Below are 15175 nucleotides of genomic sequence, written 5' to 3'. Positions count from 1 at the left end.
GTTTTTACGTTGCTAAAACTCAGACAAGTCGTGCTACCCAGAATATTTGTGCCACTTTTTGACTTCGCCATTTTTTTTTTTTTACAAAATTGCTGCCATAAATTGGTCGCGTAGAAGAGATTGGTCGCATGTAGCTTGCCTTGAAGTGAGTTGTGTGTGACTTGTGACCAGCGACAGAAAATCCAGTCCATCTGCGATCACAAGTGGCGGAACGACCCCGTAGGAAATCATTAGATGCAATTCCGCAATACTAGTGCTGCGTGATACGTGTCGCCTTGTAAGCCCTAGATTCATTGATTCCATTTTGTGGCACATACGACTGTTTTATCGCTTTCTATTACGTTTTTGGAGGCAGTGCAACAACTGAAAAATTGCAATTCTGGTGTTTTTCAATATTTTCCTTTTGGTATTTAACCAACAAATTAAGTAATTTTATATTTTGATGGATCGGACTTGATGATACTAAATGTGTTTTAAATTTTACAATTCTTTACATTTTTTAAATTGAGAAAATAGATGTGATTTAAAAATTATATACCGTATTTTTTGCTTTGTAAGACGCACTTTTTTTCCCCCCCAAATTTGGGGGGAAAAATAGGGGTGCGTCTTACAATGCGGATATACCTTATTTGTGCTGCCGCTGCAGGTGTCCGGTGCTTGCCGCCGCCGCGCTCTGTCCCCCAGTGCTGCCACCGCCGTGTCCTGCGCAAGCATCAGGGGATAGAGCGGGCGGCAGCACCAGGTACAGAGCGCAGCGGCAGCATCGGGGGACAGAGCGGGCGGCATCAGGGGACAGAGCGGGCAGCAGCACCAGGTACAGAGCGCGGTGGCAGCATCGGGGGACAGAGCGGGCGGCAGCATCGGGGGACAGAGTGCGCGGCAGCACCAGGTACAGAGCGCGGCGGCAGCATCGGGGGACAGAGCAGGCGGCAGCACCAGGTACAGGGCACGGCAGCAGCACCAGGTGCAGAGTGCGGCGGAAGCATCGGGGGACAGAGCGGGCGGCAGCACCAGGTACAGAGCGCGGCGGCAGCACCAGGTACAGAGCGTGGCGGCAGCACCAGGTACAGAGTGCGGCGGCAGCATCGGGGGACAGAGCGGGCGGCAGCACCAGGTACAGAGCGCGGCGGCAGCATCGGGGGACAGAGCGGGCGGCAGCACCAGGTACAGAGCGCGGCGGCAGCATCGGGGGACAGAGTGCGCGGCAGCACCAGGTACAGAGCGCGGCGGCAGCATCGGGGGACAGAGCGGGCGGCAGCACCAGGTACAGGGCACGGCAGCAGCACCAGGTGCAGAGCGCAGTGACAACAACACCCGGCAACACTGGCGACATACCACAGCGACCGCATCGGACACCCACACATCAAAACACCCCCTCAACATAGCAGCAGCAGCAGCAACCCTGGGACCCCACTTCCCTCCACCCCCAGTAGCAATAAGACGCCTGGATTATAAGAAGCACCACCATTTTATTAAAAAAAAAAAATTTTTTTCCTATTTTTCTCCTCAAAATTTGGGGTGCATCCTATAATCCGGAGCGTCTTATAAAGCGAAAAATACGGTATATAATTTTTATTAATTTCGACTTTATTTCTAGTCCAACTCCAACAACACACTATGCAGCTGCGCCATTTAAATGGTTAAACAGCGGTGATCTAAACTGGCTCCAGTCTCTGTTAGCAGCAGGTGCAACCTGTGTGACACAGCCGGCACCTGCCCAATATGAAGCCGGCTCACCTCCTGAGCCTGCTCCTATATCATCCTCTGCTAACCTACAGACAGTAGAAGAGAAGGAAGAGTCAGTAATGTGACGTATGACTGCAGGACCAGACACATAGCTCTGCATAGGAGCTGTATGCACAAACCTGTAGGAGATTCTTATTCAAGCCTCTAGGCAGAGTTGACTTGTTAGTTTTTTGTTAGTTTTTCTTTTATACCAGATACATTGATGCAAATATACAATGTAGTGACTAGAAGTAGCAATCAGTGAACAGGAACTAAATAAGAGCTAAAAGCAAATAATATTTATATAGATGAGAAAAATATTTATAAACTAAAACATAAATAGACACATAAAGAGAACGGTTGCACATTTAGATCTCAGGACTGGCAGAAAAGCTCCTAAGGTGGGTGCAGAAATTTCGGTATAATTTCTGCATCTCTTGGCAGCAAAAACGCTGCGTAAAAAAGTGCATTATTAATGCAGTTATTTCTTTTTCACATGCATAGTTGGTGCAGATTTTTCCTCGCTCATTAGCATTGGTGAAATCTGCAGAAAAAGCGCTGAGAGAATTGACATGACGCAGACTTAATTGTTATGCTTATTTGTTTTTATTCTTACATTTTTTTCTGTCTTGTGCATGCTGATCAAGTTTAGTGACCCCCAAAAAATCATGATGCAACTTCTTTAGGTTTTTGCAGAAAAACCCCTAAAATAAATGACGACACGCTGCAGTTTTTCAAATCTGGGGGGGGGAAAAAAAAGCGATGTGTGTGCATGTGACTTCTGAAATCTCATAGACTTTGCTGGTACTGTAAAATGCAGCTTAAAATTTCCATAAAAAATGCTGCGAAAATGCAACGTGTGAACATAACCTAAATCTGCAAGGAAAAAAGCAGTGTGTGCATGAGACTTCAGGGTTCTCATCCGCTTTGCTGGCATCAGGAAACCCTTCTGGTTTTGTGACTAATCTGCACAGACAAAAAAAAAACGCATGAAAAATGCTTTGCACTGATGAGGGGTAAAAACCCTGAATCACATATTTGCAAACAAAGGATCTGGTTTGGCCGTTTTATGCTAGGTCACGTGGTAAGGCACTTTTAATGGGTCATTATTGACTTCGAGGATCGCTCCTTCCCACTGGAGGACACAGACGGAAGATGCCCCTGTGCACTAACAGTATACGGGCCCTATGCAGCCTAATAACTCATTATAATGCACAATTCCATCTCCTTTGCTCTTGGGCCCCTGTGCGGTTGCACCAATTTTATGTCCACCACTGCTCCTTCCAATAGGTGGTGCTATAGTTCCTGTCCTCTCTGAAGGGGCTATTATTAATGCCCCTGTATCCCCTCTCTGAGCCTGGAGCATTCTGCCACTGTCTTGGGCATTGTGCCGGGGGGGGGGGGGGGGGGGGTATAACAAGGAGCGACTGCACCTTCCGCACGCTCCATATCTGACCCCTTTCTATGGAGCCTGAATCTGCGCTCAGACCTCACCTTCAGCAAATGACATCATAAAGTCAGAAAGATGAGTGACGGCCGATCCCCCAGCACTAAGGGGATTACAGAAATCCTCGCAGGCTCTGCACAGCCATACATCTCACTGCATTGTGGTCCATGTGGCGGTAATGAATCAGTACCACCATAGGAGCTGACGATCTAATGTGCGGCTCTTGCTGGAGGAAGATGAAATGACTTTCAGGGGTCACATAAAGTTGAGTGGTAAAATCTCCCTTCTAAATCCCAGAGCTGGGGGAGCATTTTCAATCCTCTGAACTTTGGCCTCCGGCTCATCCAACAGAAAGGATAGTGATTCAGTGACAGGACAGGAGCAGACATTGCTCCAAGGATCCTGGCGGAGGAATTTCCCTGATCACAGATTCTAGGCCTCTGAAGAATCAAATAAAAGAAGTTGTGCAATCAGATCTAAGAACAAGAATTATAACCTGCAGAAAAGCCAAAACATTATTTCATGCACTTCCCCTTTAAGAAGCATTTACCCCTTTTACATTTAGGAAACAAAAAAGTAGCTTAAAACTGAATTATAGGTGGGAAGGCTGAAAAGTGTAAACGGACGACATAACCTACCTAGCTTTCCCAGGAGCGGATAGAACGTGCGTAAAGTGAGGCAGCATTGTGTTATGGTCACGTCCAGTGGCCGGGGGATGGTGGGAGTTGTAATGCTACATATATATATATATATGGATTATATCCCTTGGTCACATTGGGAGTTGTAGTCTATGTATAGAGCTTAAAAGAATTATATTATGTTTATGTCCAGTGGTTCGGTAATGTTGGGGGCTGTAGTGTTCCATATATAGAGAATAGAATAGTGCTGTGGGCATGCTGGGAGTTGTAGTGTTCTGTGTATAGCATATAATAGAATAGTGCTGTGGGCATGCTGGGAGTTGCAGTGCTCTATGTATAGCATAGACCTTATGTTCGGGTCACGCTGGGTGCTCTGTATGGTATTATTATTTATATTGGCTTTGTGATTCCTCGGCTGCAGTTTTAGTGTCTGGGAATATGTGCAGTAGAATATAATTAACCGCACAGCAGAGCCGGCCGCTGTCGCCACAAAACCATGAAGCCCGGATTACAGTCCTCACTACCACACACCGCACGGTGCCAATGTAGAAAGAAAGACGCCATCATCCCAGAACTCATAATTTGCAATGAAGGAAAGGACAGGGTTAACCTGATGGGAAGCCGAATCTAGAAGGTGCCTCTATTAATGGATGTAACACCGGAGCCCCGGCGATGATGTCGGCGTCACATTAATTCCAGCAGGTACCATGTAGCCCTTCATTACACTCATAGGGACTCCTCATTGGGAAACCCACAACCTGATCTACCGCCACCTCTACGGACTGACGTTAGTAGTCTTAGTCACCAGTCTATTATCTGTTTCTTAAAGGAACCTAAAAACCTGTGACCGGGATTGTGAATCGTTAAAATGATACATTTAGGCTAAAGAACTGCGTTTAGAACTCTGCTAACTTCAGAGCTGAAATCTCTCATCAGCTTCACATTCAGTTTCTGTGTAGATTTTTTTCTTGCTATTTCTATTAATTAATTAATTTATTATTATTATGCTTGCAGAGCGCCATCATATTCCGTAGCACTGTACAGACATTACCATTGCTGTCCCCATCGGGGCTCCCAATCTACATTCCCTATCAGTAGGTCTTTGGAATGTGGGAGGAAACTGGAGAACCCGGAGGAAACCCACGCAAACACGGGGAGAACATACAAACTCCTTGCAGATGTTGTCTTTGGTGGAATTTGAACCAAGGACCGCAGCACTGCAGAGCAACAGTGCTGCCCACTGAACAGTGCTAACCACTGAGCCACCGTGCTGCCCACTGAGCCACCGTGCTGCCCACTGTACAGTGCTAACCACTGAGCCACCATGCTGCCTGTTGTACAGTGCTAACCACTGAGCCACCGTGCTGCCTATGGTAGTGTTAACCACTGAGCCACCGTGCTACTCATTAACAGAAGCATCATCTTGTCTCCAGGTTTTGCACTGTAATTGTAAAGTTATTTGCCCATCCTGCATTATAGACAATTAGATAAACTGTTCGGGATGTTGCAGATGACAAACTTGCTGACTGTTTCCCACTGAATTCTCACTGTAGTTTATCTCAATATTTGACCTTTTTATAATCAACTATTGAAATTATTTTATTCTCATTTTACAGGTAAAGAGACTTCTCTAACGCCAAACAGTGAACCCCCAGGAATGGACAGTGGCTACCTGAATAAGGAAGGGTCAGGGAAGGGCTCCCAGGACCGAGGCAGCGGTGACTTGCCTATGGATAAAGCCGAGTCTGAGAGCAACAAAGGAAAAAAGAGGAGGAACAGGACCACGTTTACGAGTTACCAGCTGGAGGAGCTGGAGAAAGTCTTTCAGAAGACGCACTATCCAGATGTTTACGCCCGGGAGCAGCTGGCCATGAGGACGGACCTAACGGAGGCCCGAGTGCAGGTACAGTGATTGTGCATCTGGGCAGGACGAAGCCTGTGCCGGTGTGTGCCCACGGCCTAAGACCACTGCCTGTTCCATTAAGGTCAACCTTGTTATTGGAATGTGCACGTTATAGATTCAGACTGAAGGCAGCGAAACCACGAAGGAAGGAAAGAAACCCGTGTGACACAAACCAGAGTAAATGTTACGCCTTACACTCCTCAGTGTCTCTCTTTTAGGGATCTTCCAGACACCCGTGATCATCGGCTTGATCTGGGATTGTAGTGGACGGACTGGCCGCGCGTCTCGGTCACGCTCTGGTCAGGAGTCATGCGGCCGGTCTGTGCATTGCTCTCGGAGATCGGACCGATGATCACGGGCGTCTGATAGAGGCCTTACTCCGATGTCGGCTTCCACCCCGTCGTCATTCTCTCTCCATCAGCTTCATCAGTTCGTCACATATAATGGCCTCTAATGAACCGGTCGCTCGTCCAGAGTTCACGGGTGGAATCGGAGAGTGTTTGCGCCTATCAGCCATGCTTTCCAGAGCCGGCGTTGGTGCTGCGCTCAGCCCTACTCTATAACTGTTCTAAGCCGAAATATGTCAAGACCCATCAGCCAAGTAATGCGAAACAACCATCTATCATTAGTGTAAAGTTCCACTTCAGCAATTTGCTTTTTTATCCCTTTATCAGGAATCCCGAATATGTCAATGTTATGTGTGTAGCTACACACTCCCCGGTAGCCGTCTTTACCCGTTTTCAGCCTCGCACTTGCACCTGGTTGTGAACTGCCGAATCTCACAACGGCTACTGGGGGAAGCTGAAGTCGCTTCTTAAGTTCCATAGCCTCATTCTAAATCCCATAGAACTGTATTTCGAAAAGTGACTTCTGGAACACATTGAGTTGGAAAAGTCATGACGTGGTGCCAGAGTGAGAAGAGGGCTGGAAACAGGTGAAGATGCCGACTGTTGAGTACGTAACTCCATGCATTACGCTTACATACGTGGTCACTAACAAAGGGATCGAAAAAAAAAAAACACATTGGAGTGATCCTTTAAGACTTGAAGTTTAGTTGATCTGGAAGATTGCTAGAACCTTCAAGGTATCCTCAAGTGTAGTCATGAAAACTATTAATCACTATAATGAAACTGGCTGTCATGAGGAAAAGGAGACCAAGAATGACGTGTGCTGCAGAGGATAAGTTCATGAGTCCTCACCAGTACAAACCACATATTGACAGCACCTGAGATAACACCTCCTATAAATCTCGGCGATGTGACCAAGAAGGAGAGGGATGAAGGCTGCTTCAGTTACATGGCTTCCGCAATCACTCAACCCCCAACCCAATGGTGACTGTTTGGGTTGAATTGCTCTGCAGAATGAAGGCAAAGCAGCCAACAAGTGCTCAGTCTGCCTGAGAACCCCTTTGTGACTATTGGAAGCCATTCCAGGTGACGACCTGATGAAGCTACTGGAGAGAGCATGACAAGGGAAGTAAAGAAGTCATCCATGTAAAAGGTGGCACTGTGAGTTGTAACACATACTCTGGAGTTTCGCACAGTTTTTTCCTTGTTTCCATATGTGCAACCTCTTGATTTTGCTTGCTTTGGTCTGAATCGACAATGTGCACATTCCAACAAGAACATGGAAAAGTGCTGCATGAACAAGGGTATTCAAACTTTTATCTGGTACTGTGTGTTAGTGGTAAAACATGATTCTTTCTCCATTTATGAGTGACTTCTTCCCTTCCCATGCCTCCTGAAATTTCATTCACTCTGGGGAAAAAAAAAACAGCTAAAACTTGTCCTGCTCGATCACTGAGGAATCAGATTACAACTGTTTATTAGGCCTTCGGTACGTGTGGTGACAGTTTTCACACGTACTGGAGACACGTACACATGTCAGTGTGTTTCCACGGACCGTGTGTCCATATGCAAAACACAATATGTCTGTTTTGTACTGTCAGTATGGGCCGCAAAACGTCCCGCACACGTGCACTTGGAGAACACGCATGGATGTCATCCGTGTGACACGTACCAGCATCTGAGAAGCAGCGGTACAGTAAGCGCTGTTCCCCGGCGCCGGGTGCTGAACACGGCTCATTCATCATTCTCCTCTGCTCTGCGGGTGATCGGTGTGAGCAGGGGAGAATGATGAGAGTTGTACTCAAGTCAGACAGTAGGTGGGGGCTTTTGGGACTATTACTCCCATCAGCCTACACCTGCTGCCGCTAATAACAGTGACAGCAAGAGCGGATAATAGGAGTATTCATCACCCGAAGCCTGCGCTATAAATAAATAAAACATCCAGCGTGGGTTCCCCTGTATTCTCTATAACCAGCCAGGTAAAACGGACAGCTGGAGGCTGCAACCCTCAGCTGCCAGCTTCAGCAAGGCCGGTTTATCAAAAATAGAGGGGTCCTCACACTGTTTTTTTAATTATTTAAATAATTGATATTGACCCCCCCCCAGCCTAAAAATAGCAGCCCACAGCTGCCCATAAAAGGCACTTTGCCCGGCTCTTCTTACTTGCCCCGTAGCGGTGGCAAATGGGGTTCATATTTGTGGGTTTGATGTCACCTTTGTAATATCAGGTGACATCAAGCCCACGGCTTAGTAATGGAGAAGCATCTATAAGACCCTTATCCATTACTAATCCTATAGTTGTATGGTAAATAAAGACAGAGCCAGAATAAAGTCCTTTATTAGAAATAAAACTATACACAGTGTTATTTTTTTAATTAAAAAAGTAAAAAACAGTTATACTCACCTAACGCCTAATTCCACTGAAGCCCTCGATCTCCTGTATTAAAACAAAAATAAAAAACAACAATATCCCTCACCTGTCAGTCGTTCTGTCCCACATCGTAATCCATGTCTGGGGGGATTAATAGTTTTCAATCTGGATGGTGCCAAGATGCGATCGTCCAGGCGGAGAACCACTGGTGAATGAGCTGCTGCGAGCGCAGCGTCAGTGACTGGCGGTGACGTCATCGAGGTTACCTCCGGTCACTGAGGTTCTGTTCCCAGCCGGCATAAACTGCGGTGACCTCAGCACTGTGGGATAAAGCCAGTAATGAGCTCACCACAGTTCATGCTCAGTGTCTTTACAGCAGATCACCGCGAGAATTCTTTTTGTGAAACCGGCCTTAAGGTACATGGAATGACCAGTCCTGCTGCTTTCTAGAGTGTATTTTATCTCACCTCAGAGCTGGACTCGCATCCGCACAGCTCAATACTCCTGAATCACGTCTTCCATGCTGCTGCTTCTGAACATTTGCTATATAAAGAGAGGAGAGCAGGAATCCCTCATGTCAGTGTGTGCTGTGTATGGGAGACTTCATACTATCTAGTCTTCACCAGCTCAGAGACAACTTAAAACTAGAGCTAGAGTCTGCAGAGGGGAAACCTGATGGGAAAAAAAAGAGTTCAAGTCACACAATGGCCAGAAATGGTGTTATCGCTCATGTACAAACACAAGTCTATTCTGAAAAGTCACCAGAAACTCAATAGTCACTCAGTGTGCACTTCTCACAGCTGAAGGTCTGTTACAATTGTATTAGTACAATCCTCTGTGAGTTAGTCACTCAGCAGCACAGGTCTCCCTTCCATCCTGTTCTTTTGTAACAATGTATCAGTGCAGGTACACCTGCTCAGATCTCAGACCAACTGCAACTGTAGCAAAATCTCAGCTGTGAGCAGCAATATTAGTGCCTCTATGGGTTTTCAGTTTTGGATATGAACCAGAATGTTCCTATTCATTGCAAGAAGAAGATCTTGAAAAAAATATCATAAGAACTTCAAAAGATATCACTGTGCATATAAGTAAATGCAGAAACTACTACCATGTGTTTACTTCCAAAAGATGTTCTGCAGCAGCTTGGACAATGCATCCTACATATCTAAATTGCTGCAGAAATCGGAGCGACAATTCAGTTTCAAAAAAGGAGGTTCTGCAGCAGGTTTGTATAATTAGATCTAGTCTTCTATAGAGGGGTGTGCAGGCCTGCTGTGACTTGTAGTCCCCACTCCTGGTTTTCTCCTTATGAAGCGTAGATTCATAATTCTGCATCTGTAATTCTCTGCCTGTTGATTGTGATCTATCCCTTCCCCCAGTTATCCATGGGGGGTGGTGTTAGGGGAAAAAAAACGACAGGCTACAGGAAATTAAAGACGTAATGAAAACAAGCAGAAGTTATCTGAGCCTCTCATCCCAAGCTGTTTTCCCAGGACACAATGCTGACAGTGTGCTCTGAGATGGAGGGGGCACCGGGGTGTCATCTGTAATATCACCATCTAATAGGAATCCTAATATTCCGGCCTGATGTTCACCCCACGTCTGACCGAACGCCGATCCCCCCCCAGCCTGTTCATTAGATGACCCCCGGGGACCACCATACTGTTATGATGAGATCCCTGATTCATGCCCTAGTAGGATGTTTAATACTCACAACAGCAATAAAAGTCTCCTGTAAGGGAAGGAACCATAAATCTGTCCTAATTACTCAGAAGTATGCGCTCGTCCCATAAGACGTACCGCAGCATCACCCCATAGAGTCACGGCGCTGCACCGCACCCTTTGTCCTGACAGGAGTGGGGGCGACAGAGTCAGAGCAAAGCTCCCCCCCCCTACTCTGGGGCAAAGATAGGAAATGATTTAAAGGGGGTTTTCATATTCTGTATAAATAAAGCTTAATCCTCTTATAATAAGATCTCTGCTTGCTGTCGGTAAATAAAAACCTTGTTTTCATCATTTTTCTACAACTGTATCCAGTCGGGACAGTGCGCTCAACAGCCTGATACATTGTAGCAAATTATCAGCACAACACTGACCTTACTGTTGCTGATTTCTTTATCTCACAGAGGATTGTGTACATTATTATTATTTATTCCATGGTGCTGTACATGTGAGTACATTAATCTATTCTATTATTTCTAAACACTGTTTTTCGGTGATTGCTTTGTATCCTCGTTCATAATGCACCCACACACACAAATGATACACCATTTGAAAGGTAAACTTGCCCCCTTCAGCAAGAAAATAGCCAAACAAACCACACATCCACGATTTGATCACAAAATACAGTTTAAACATTAATTTTCATAAACCTGCAGTAAGGAAAAATGACCTGCAGGTGGCACCACAGTACCCAAAAGCACACTACCACAAAGCTGCTTACAGACATCACAAACAAATCCAAACATTTGCCTTGGAGGCTTTACAGCTTGCCGAACTGCTTGCCTAGCCTATTTTAGCCAAACTGGAGGATTGCACACTTCACTGCAGGTGAGTCACTATGCAAACACATCTGTAAACATGCACTGCCTATTGAATTGCACACTTGCTCCGTTCATACTCCACCCACACAAACAAATGATACAACATTTGAAAGGTCAAATTACCTGCAGGTGGTAGCACACTACCCCAAAGCACACTACCACAAAGCTGCTTACAGACATCACAAACAAATCCAGACATTTGCCTTGGGATCTTTCCAGCTTGCTCAAGTGCTCGCCCAGCCTATTTCAGGCACACTGGAGGATTGCACACTTCACTGCAGGTGAGTCACATATGCAAACACATTTGAATACATGCACTGCTTTTTCGTTGATTACTTCGCCCCCACACACAAATGGTGAGTCACATATGCAAACATATTTGAATACATGCACTGCTTTTTCGACCCATACACACATGATACACCATTTGAAAGGTAAACTTGCTCCCTTTAGCAAGAAAACAGCCAGACAAACCACACATCCACGATTTTATCACTACATACAGCTTAAACATTAATCTTCATAAACCTGCAGAAATATATAATGACCTGCAGGTGGCACCTCAACCGTTAAACATTTTTTGGCCTCTACTTATCAAAACAGTTTAATATATTCCCAATCTACATATATAAACACCTGTCTGTGTTCATCAGCTCATGAAATACATTTACATTTGACCAGCTTCCTTTTTCTGAGATTGTCTGTCTGTGCCCCTGACGACCAATGTGTGAAAATTTCGCACGGGCCAAGCTATTATATTGTATTCACAGAATGGAGTGAAGCGCTGCTATATGGATTGTGAAGCTCTGGGTGTTAACAATTCACTGACAGCAAGCAGAAGGAATAAGAAATTCCTACACAGATTATATTTATTCCCCTTCTACTGCTAATATTGGTGAGGAGGAACCTCAGCGCTCATTGTGTGGGAGGACCGTTCTTGAGCAATGTGGACAGGTAGCGTTGGTGCTGCAGGGATAAGGTGAAGTGGGGTGCAGGATGTAACAGGCGATGCCAAACCAGTGTAGGAGAGCTGGGACAGCGATGTAGCAGAGTGGGATGACCACTAGAATAGCAGAATTGTAGCAACAGAGATGAACTGATGCAGCAGGAATGACACCTACCTGAATACTCTGGTGACATCCCGCCACCTGAGCCGGATTTAAATGACCTGGAAGGATTATGTACTGCATTAACCCTACACACAGGAAAGGAGGTATATAACTTGAAAATCCCTTTAACATTCTAGAAAGTTACAACAATAACTCTTAAAGGGGTTTTCTCATGTTCAGTGATCAGATTGACAGGTCGTAGTGCTGATGGAAAGTGCGCCCTCTCCAATGCACCATCGGAGGAGCGCGGGGGAACAGAAGCTGGCAAGATCCACTCTATAGCAAAGAGCTTGTAAGCGCTGCACTCCTTGACTAGGAGATCGGCCACTTCGGACAGTCTGCAGAGGTGGCCAACAGGAGAATTTTACCATTTAACAAGCTGGACCCAACCTCCTCCATCAGGGCATTTATGTACAGCATGGTAAATTATTACCAGAAAAGGGATGTCAAGGGGCAGCACACTATTTAAAGGGGGCAGCGCACGATTTAAAAAGATTGTACACAGAAACAGAAAAACATCATCGCTTTAAAACTGTAGGAATTTTTTTCATTAGTAAAGGGGACCCCAAGCCCCCCATATTGCCCACACATGGACTCCTCAGATGCCTGTCATGGATCTGACACCACTGGTCTCTAGTAATCACTATTCATCCATCATGTCAAATGGGAAGCAGAGGCCGGGAAGGACCCTCCTGGTACCTGACACCATGAGCTACCCTTAAACCTAGTCTCTGATTGATGACTACCCCCCCATCATGCGCTGAACGGTCTCCACAGACCAAACTCGTGCAGCGCAATGTAGGAACGTGATACTATGCTGGAGTCTGCCATGAATGATGAACAGACAATTAGGAGAATGAGCGGGGTGTCATTACTTTTGCATAAAGGTAAGGTCTACACTTATACTATGAACTTGAACATGTACAAAGGGTTAAACCTCGGCGCTGGCTGCAAATACTGATTATATCTCAGTGTTATATCTGTTTCTGGGTGATCACAATATCTGACATCGCAGCTCAGCTCCATTGAAGTGAATGGTGTAGTGGTGTAATACCACACACAACCTGAAGTCACGGGGGGGCGCTATTTCTGAAAAAAAGGCAGTTATGTTTTTCTAATCCTCTTGTCGCCTAGTTTACCCAGGAATGTTAAATAGTCTTTTTTTTTTTTTTTGCACTGAGCTCTGATGCTGTAGAGGCTCGCAGCATGGAGCCGAGCTGTTATCGCTCCACCATATGTGAAACGCTGATACATTTATCACTGAGCTCTGAACATTGTAACATTCATCACCCGAAAAATGCTGACATTACATTACATGTCAAGTACGTGATCGAGAAGAGGAGGATGGTGCCGCACGCTGACATCAAAGGGGAAAAGTCGAGAAGAAAATCTGCAACTGGGGAAAAAGGCGAAACCTTCGGCTGTAATGGCGACACATCAGCTGCGTCCAGAGATATCGGCGCCATTCATTTATGTCAATAAACTTTAATGTTAAAGGAAAAGTTCTGAAACTTTCTAATGGACTTTGGGTTGGATTCATTATTTGCATTTTTTTAAAATTTTTCTTTCTTGGCCTTTTTGTATTCGGAGATAATTTTTTTGCGCCAAATTTTTCAAAAATGACGCACGCGGTTCATGAATTTTGCTCAAAATCCATAAATGATCTATATTTTTGTCATTAAATCTGTTTTTGCTGCTTTTCAGGCCAAGAAGTCGCATGCACTGCAAAAATGTCTCAAATTCTACGCTAAAAATATGCATAAAATCACAGCATGGAAGGGACAGGAGAATGTTTACACAAGAAGATTGGCACTTTGTAAAGAGTCGCAACTGATAAACTGATCTCAACCTCAAACAATAAGGAGAACGCATATAAAATAGACTTTCAACAAAGCGTAAATTAAAAGTGTTAAAAAGAAACTAAAACACCAAAAAGTAGAAAAAAAAAAAGAAACTGCTAATGCATTAATTAATCGGGCCCTTTTTGTGTCACTTCCTCGACATTTTCAAGATCTCTGCTTGCTGTTAGACAATTAGAAAATGCTTCTTTGTATTCGGAGGTGTAAATTGTCTCTTCAGGGAGGAAGAGGTCAAGAACACTAGCGCCAGTGATCCTAAAAGTCAATGTCAACTCTTTAACGAGCCTTGCTGTATGACTTAGGATAAAAACTAAACCAGAATCTCAATTTGCAGACAGACACTGTGTTCCTGGGTTTTTTCCCTCATCAGTGCAAAGTATGAGATCTGATTTAGCTAGGTGAGAGGCAATGCACTGAGGTCTAAGGGGTAACGTTTCTCTTTGTTGAGAGTGATAAGCCAAGCCTATCATGTCAGAGTGAGGAGACTTACAAGCCATGCATGCTCCTCTGGGAAATTAAACATGAAAATTTGCCTCTTCAGACAAGAGGAGGACTGGAACACTAGCGCCACCTATTGGAAGCAGTGATGTTAAAAGTCAAGGTTGACTCTTTAACAAGCCTTGCAGTATGACTTAGAGTTGAGCAAAACAGGTTGGCCAGATTCATAAGTCGCGGACTTATGCAAAAGTCGGGTTTCGCGAAGCGAAACCCAACCACAGCGTGAAGTCGGCCATGCGGTCGTCGACCCAAGCGCCAAAGTCGGTTTTCCCAGAATGCCTGCACGTGACTTTTTTTCAGCCAATGAGCAAGGATGTACACTGTGGGCAACAAGATGACATGTGCAGCGTCCGGACAGAGAAAGAGAGAGATTTCGCCGCCTCTAGGGTTAAAATTCATGCCAGCGAAAATCTTTAAAAAAGCGGTCCGGCATGTAGGTGTGTTTCCTGTCCTCCACTCCCTGCCGACTTTGCTTCCCCATTGACTTGCATTGGGTTTCGTGTTTCAGTCGGACCCTGACTTTTCACGATAGTCGGCCGATTTCGTTCGACTCGACTTTTGAGAAAGTCGAGTTTCAAGAAACCCGACTCGACCCAAAAAAAGGCAAAGTCGCTCATCCCTACTTAGGATATAAGCTAAACCAGAATCTCAATTTGCAGACACTGTGTTTCTGGGTTTTTTTCCCTCATCAGTGCAAAGTATGAGATCTGATTTAGCTAGGTGAGAGGCAATGCA

General features: G+C 45.3%; 1 protein-coding gene across 1 annotated transcript in view; it reads left to right on the top strand.

The window, feature by feature from the left end:
- The window catches only part of ALX4 (ALX homeobox 4), an 84342-nt gene that overhangs the window by 52583 nt on the left and 16584 nt on the right, over window positions 1–15175 (top strand). The window contains exon 2 of the mRNA XM_073578570.1: window positions 5427–5713. Coding sequence (XP_073434671.1) covers window positions 5427–5713 — 287 coding nt within the window. The remainder of the gene's footprint in view (window positions 1–5426; window positions 5714–15175) is intronic.

Source organism: Dendrobates tinctorius, unplaced genomic scaffold (assembly GCF_039654945.1).
Source record: "Dendrobates tinctorius isolate UK_male_01 unplaced genomic scaffold, ASM3965494v1 ptg000059l, whole genome shotgun sequence".
NCBI lineage: Eukaryota > Metazoa > Chordata > Amphibia > Anura > Dendrobatidae > Dendrobates > Dendrobates tinctorius.
This window is presented reverse-complemented; position numbering and strand designations above follow the sequence as displayed.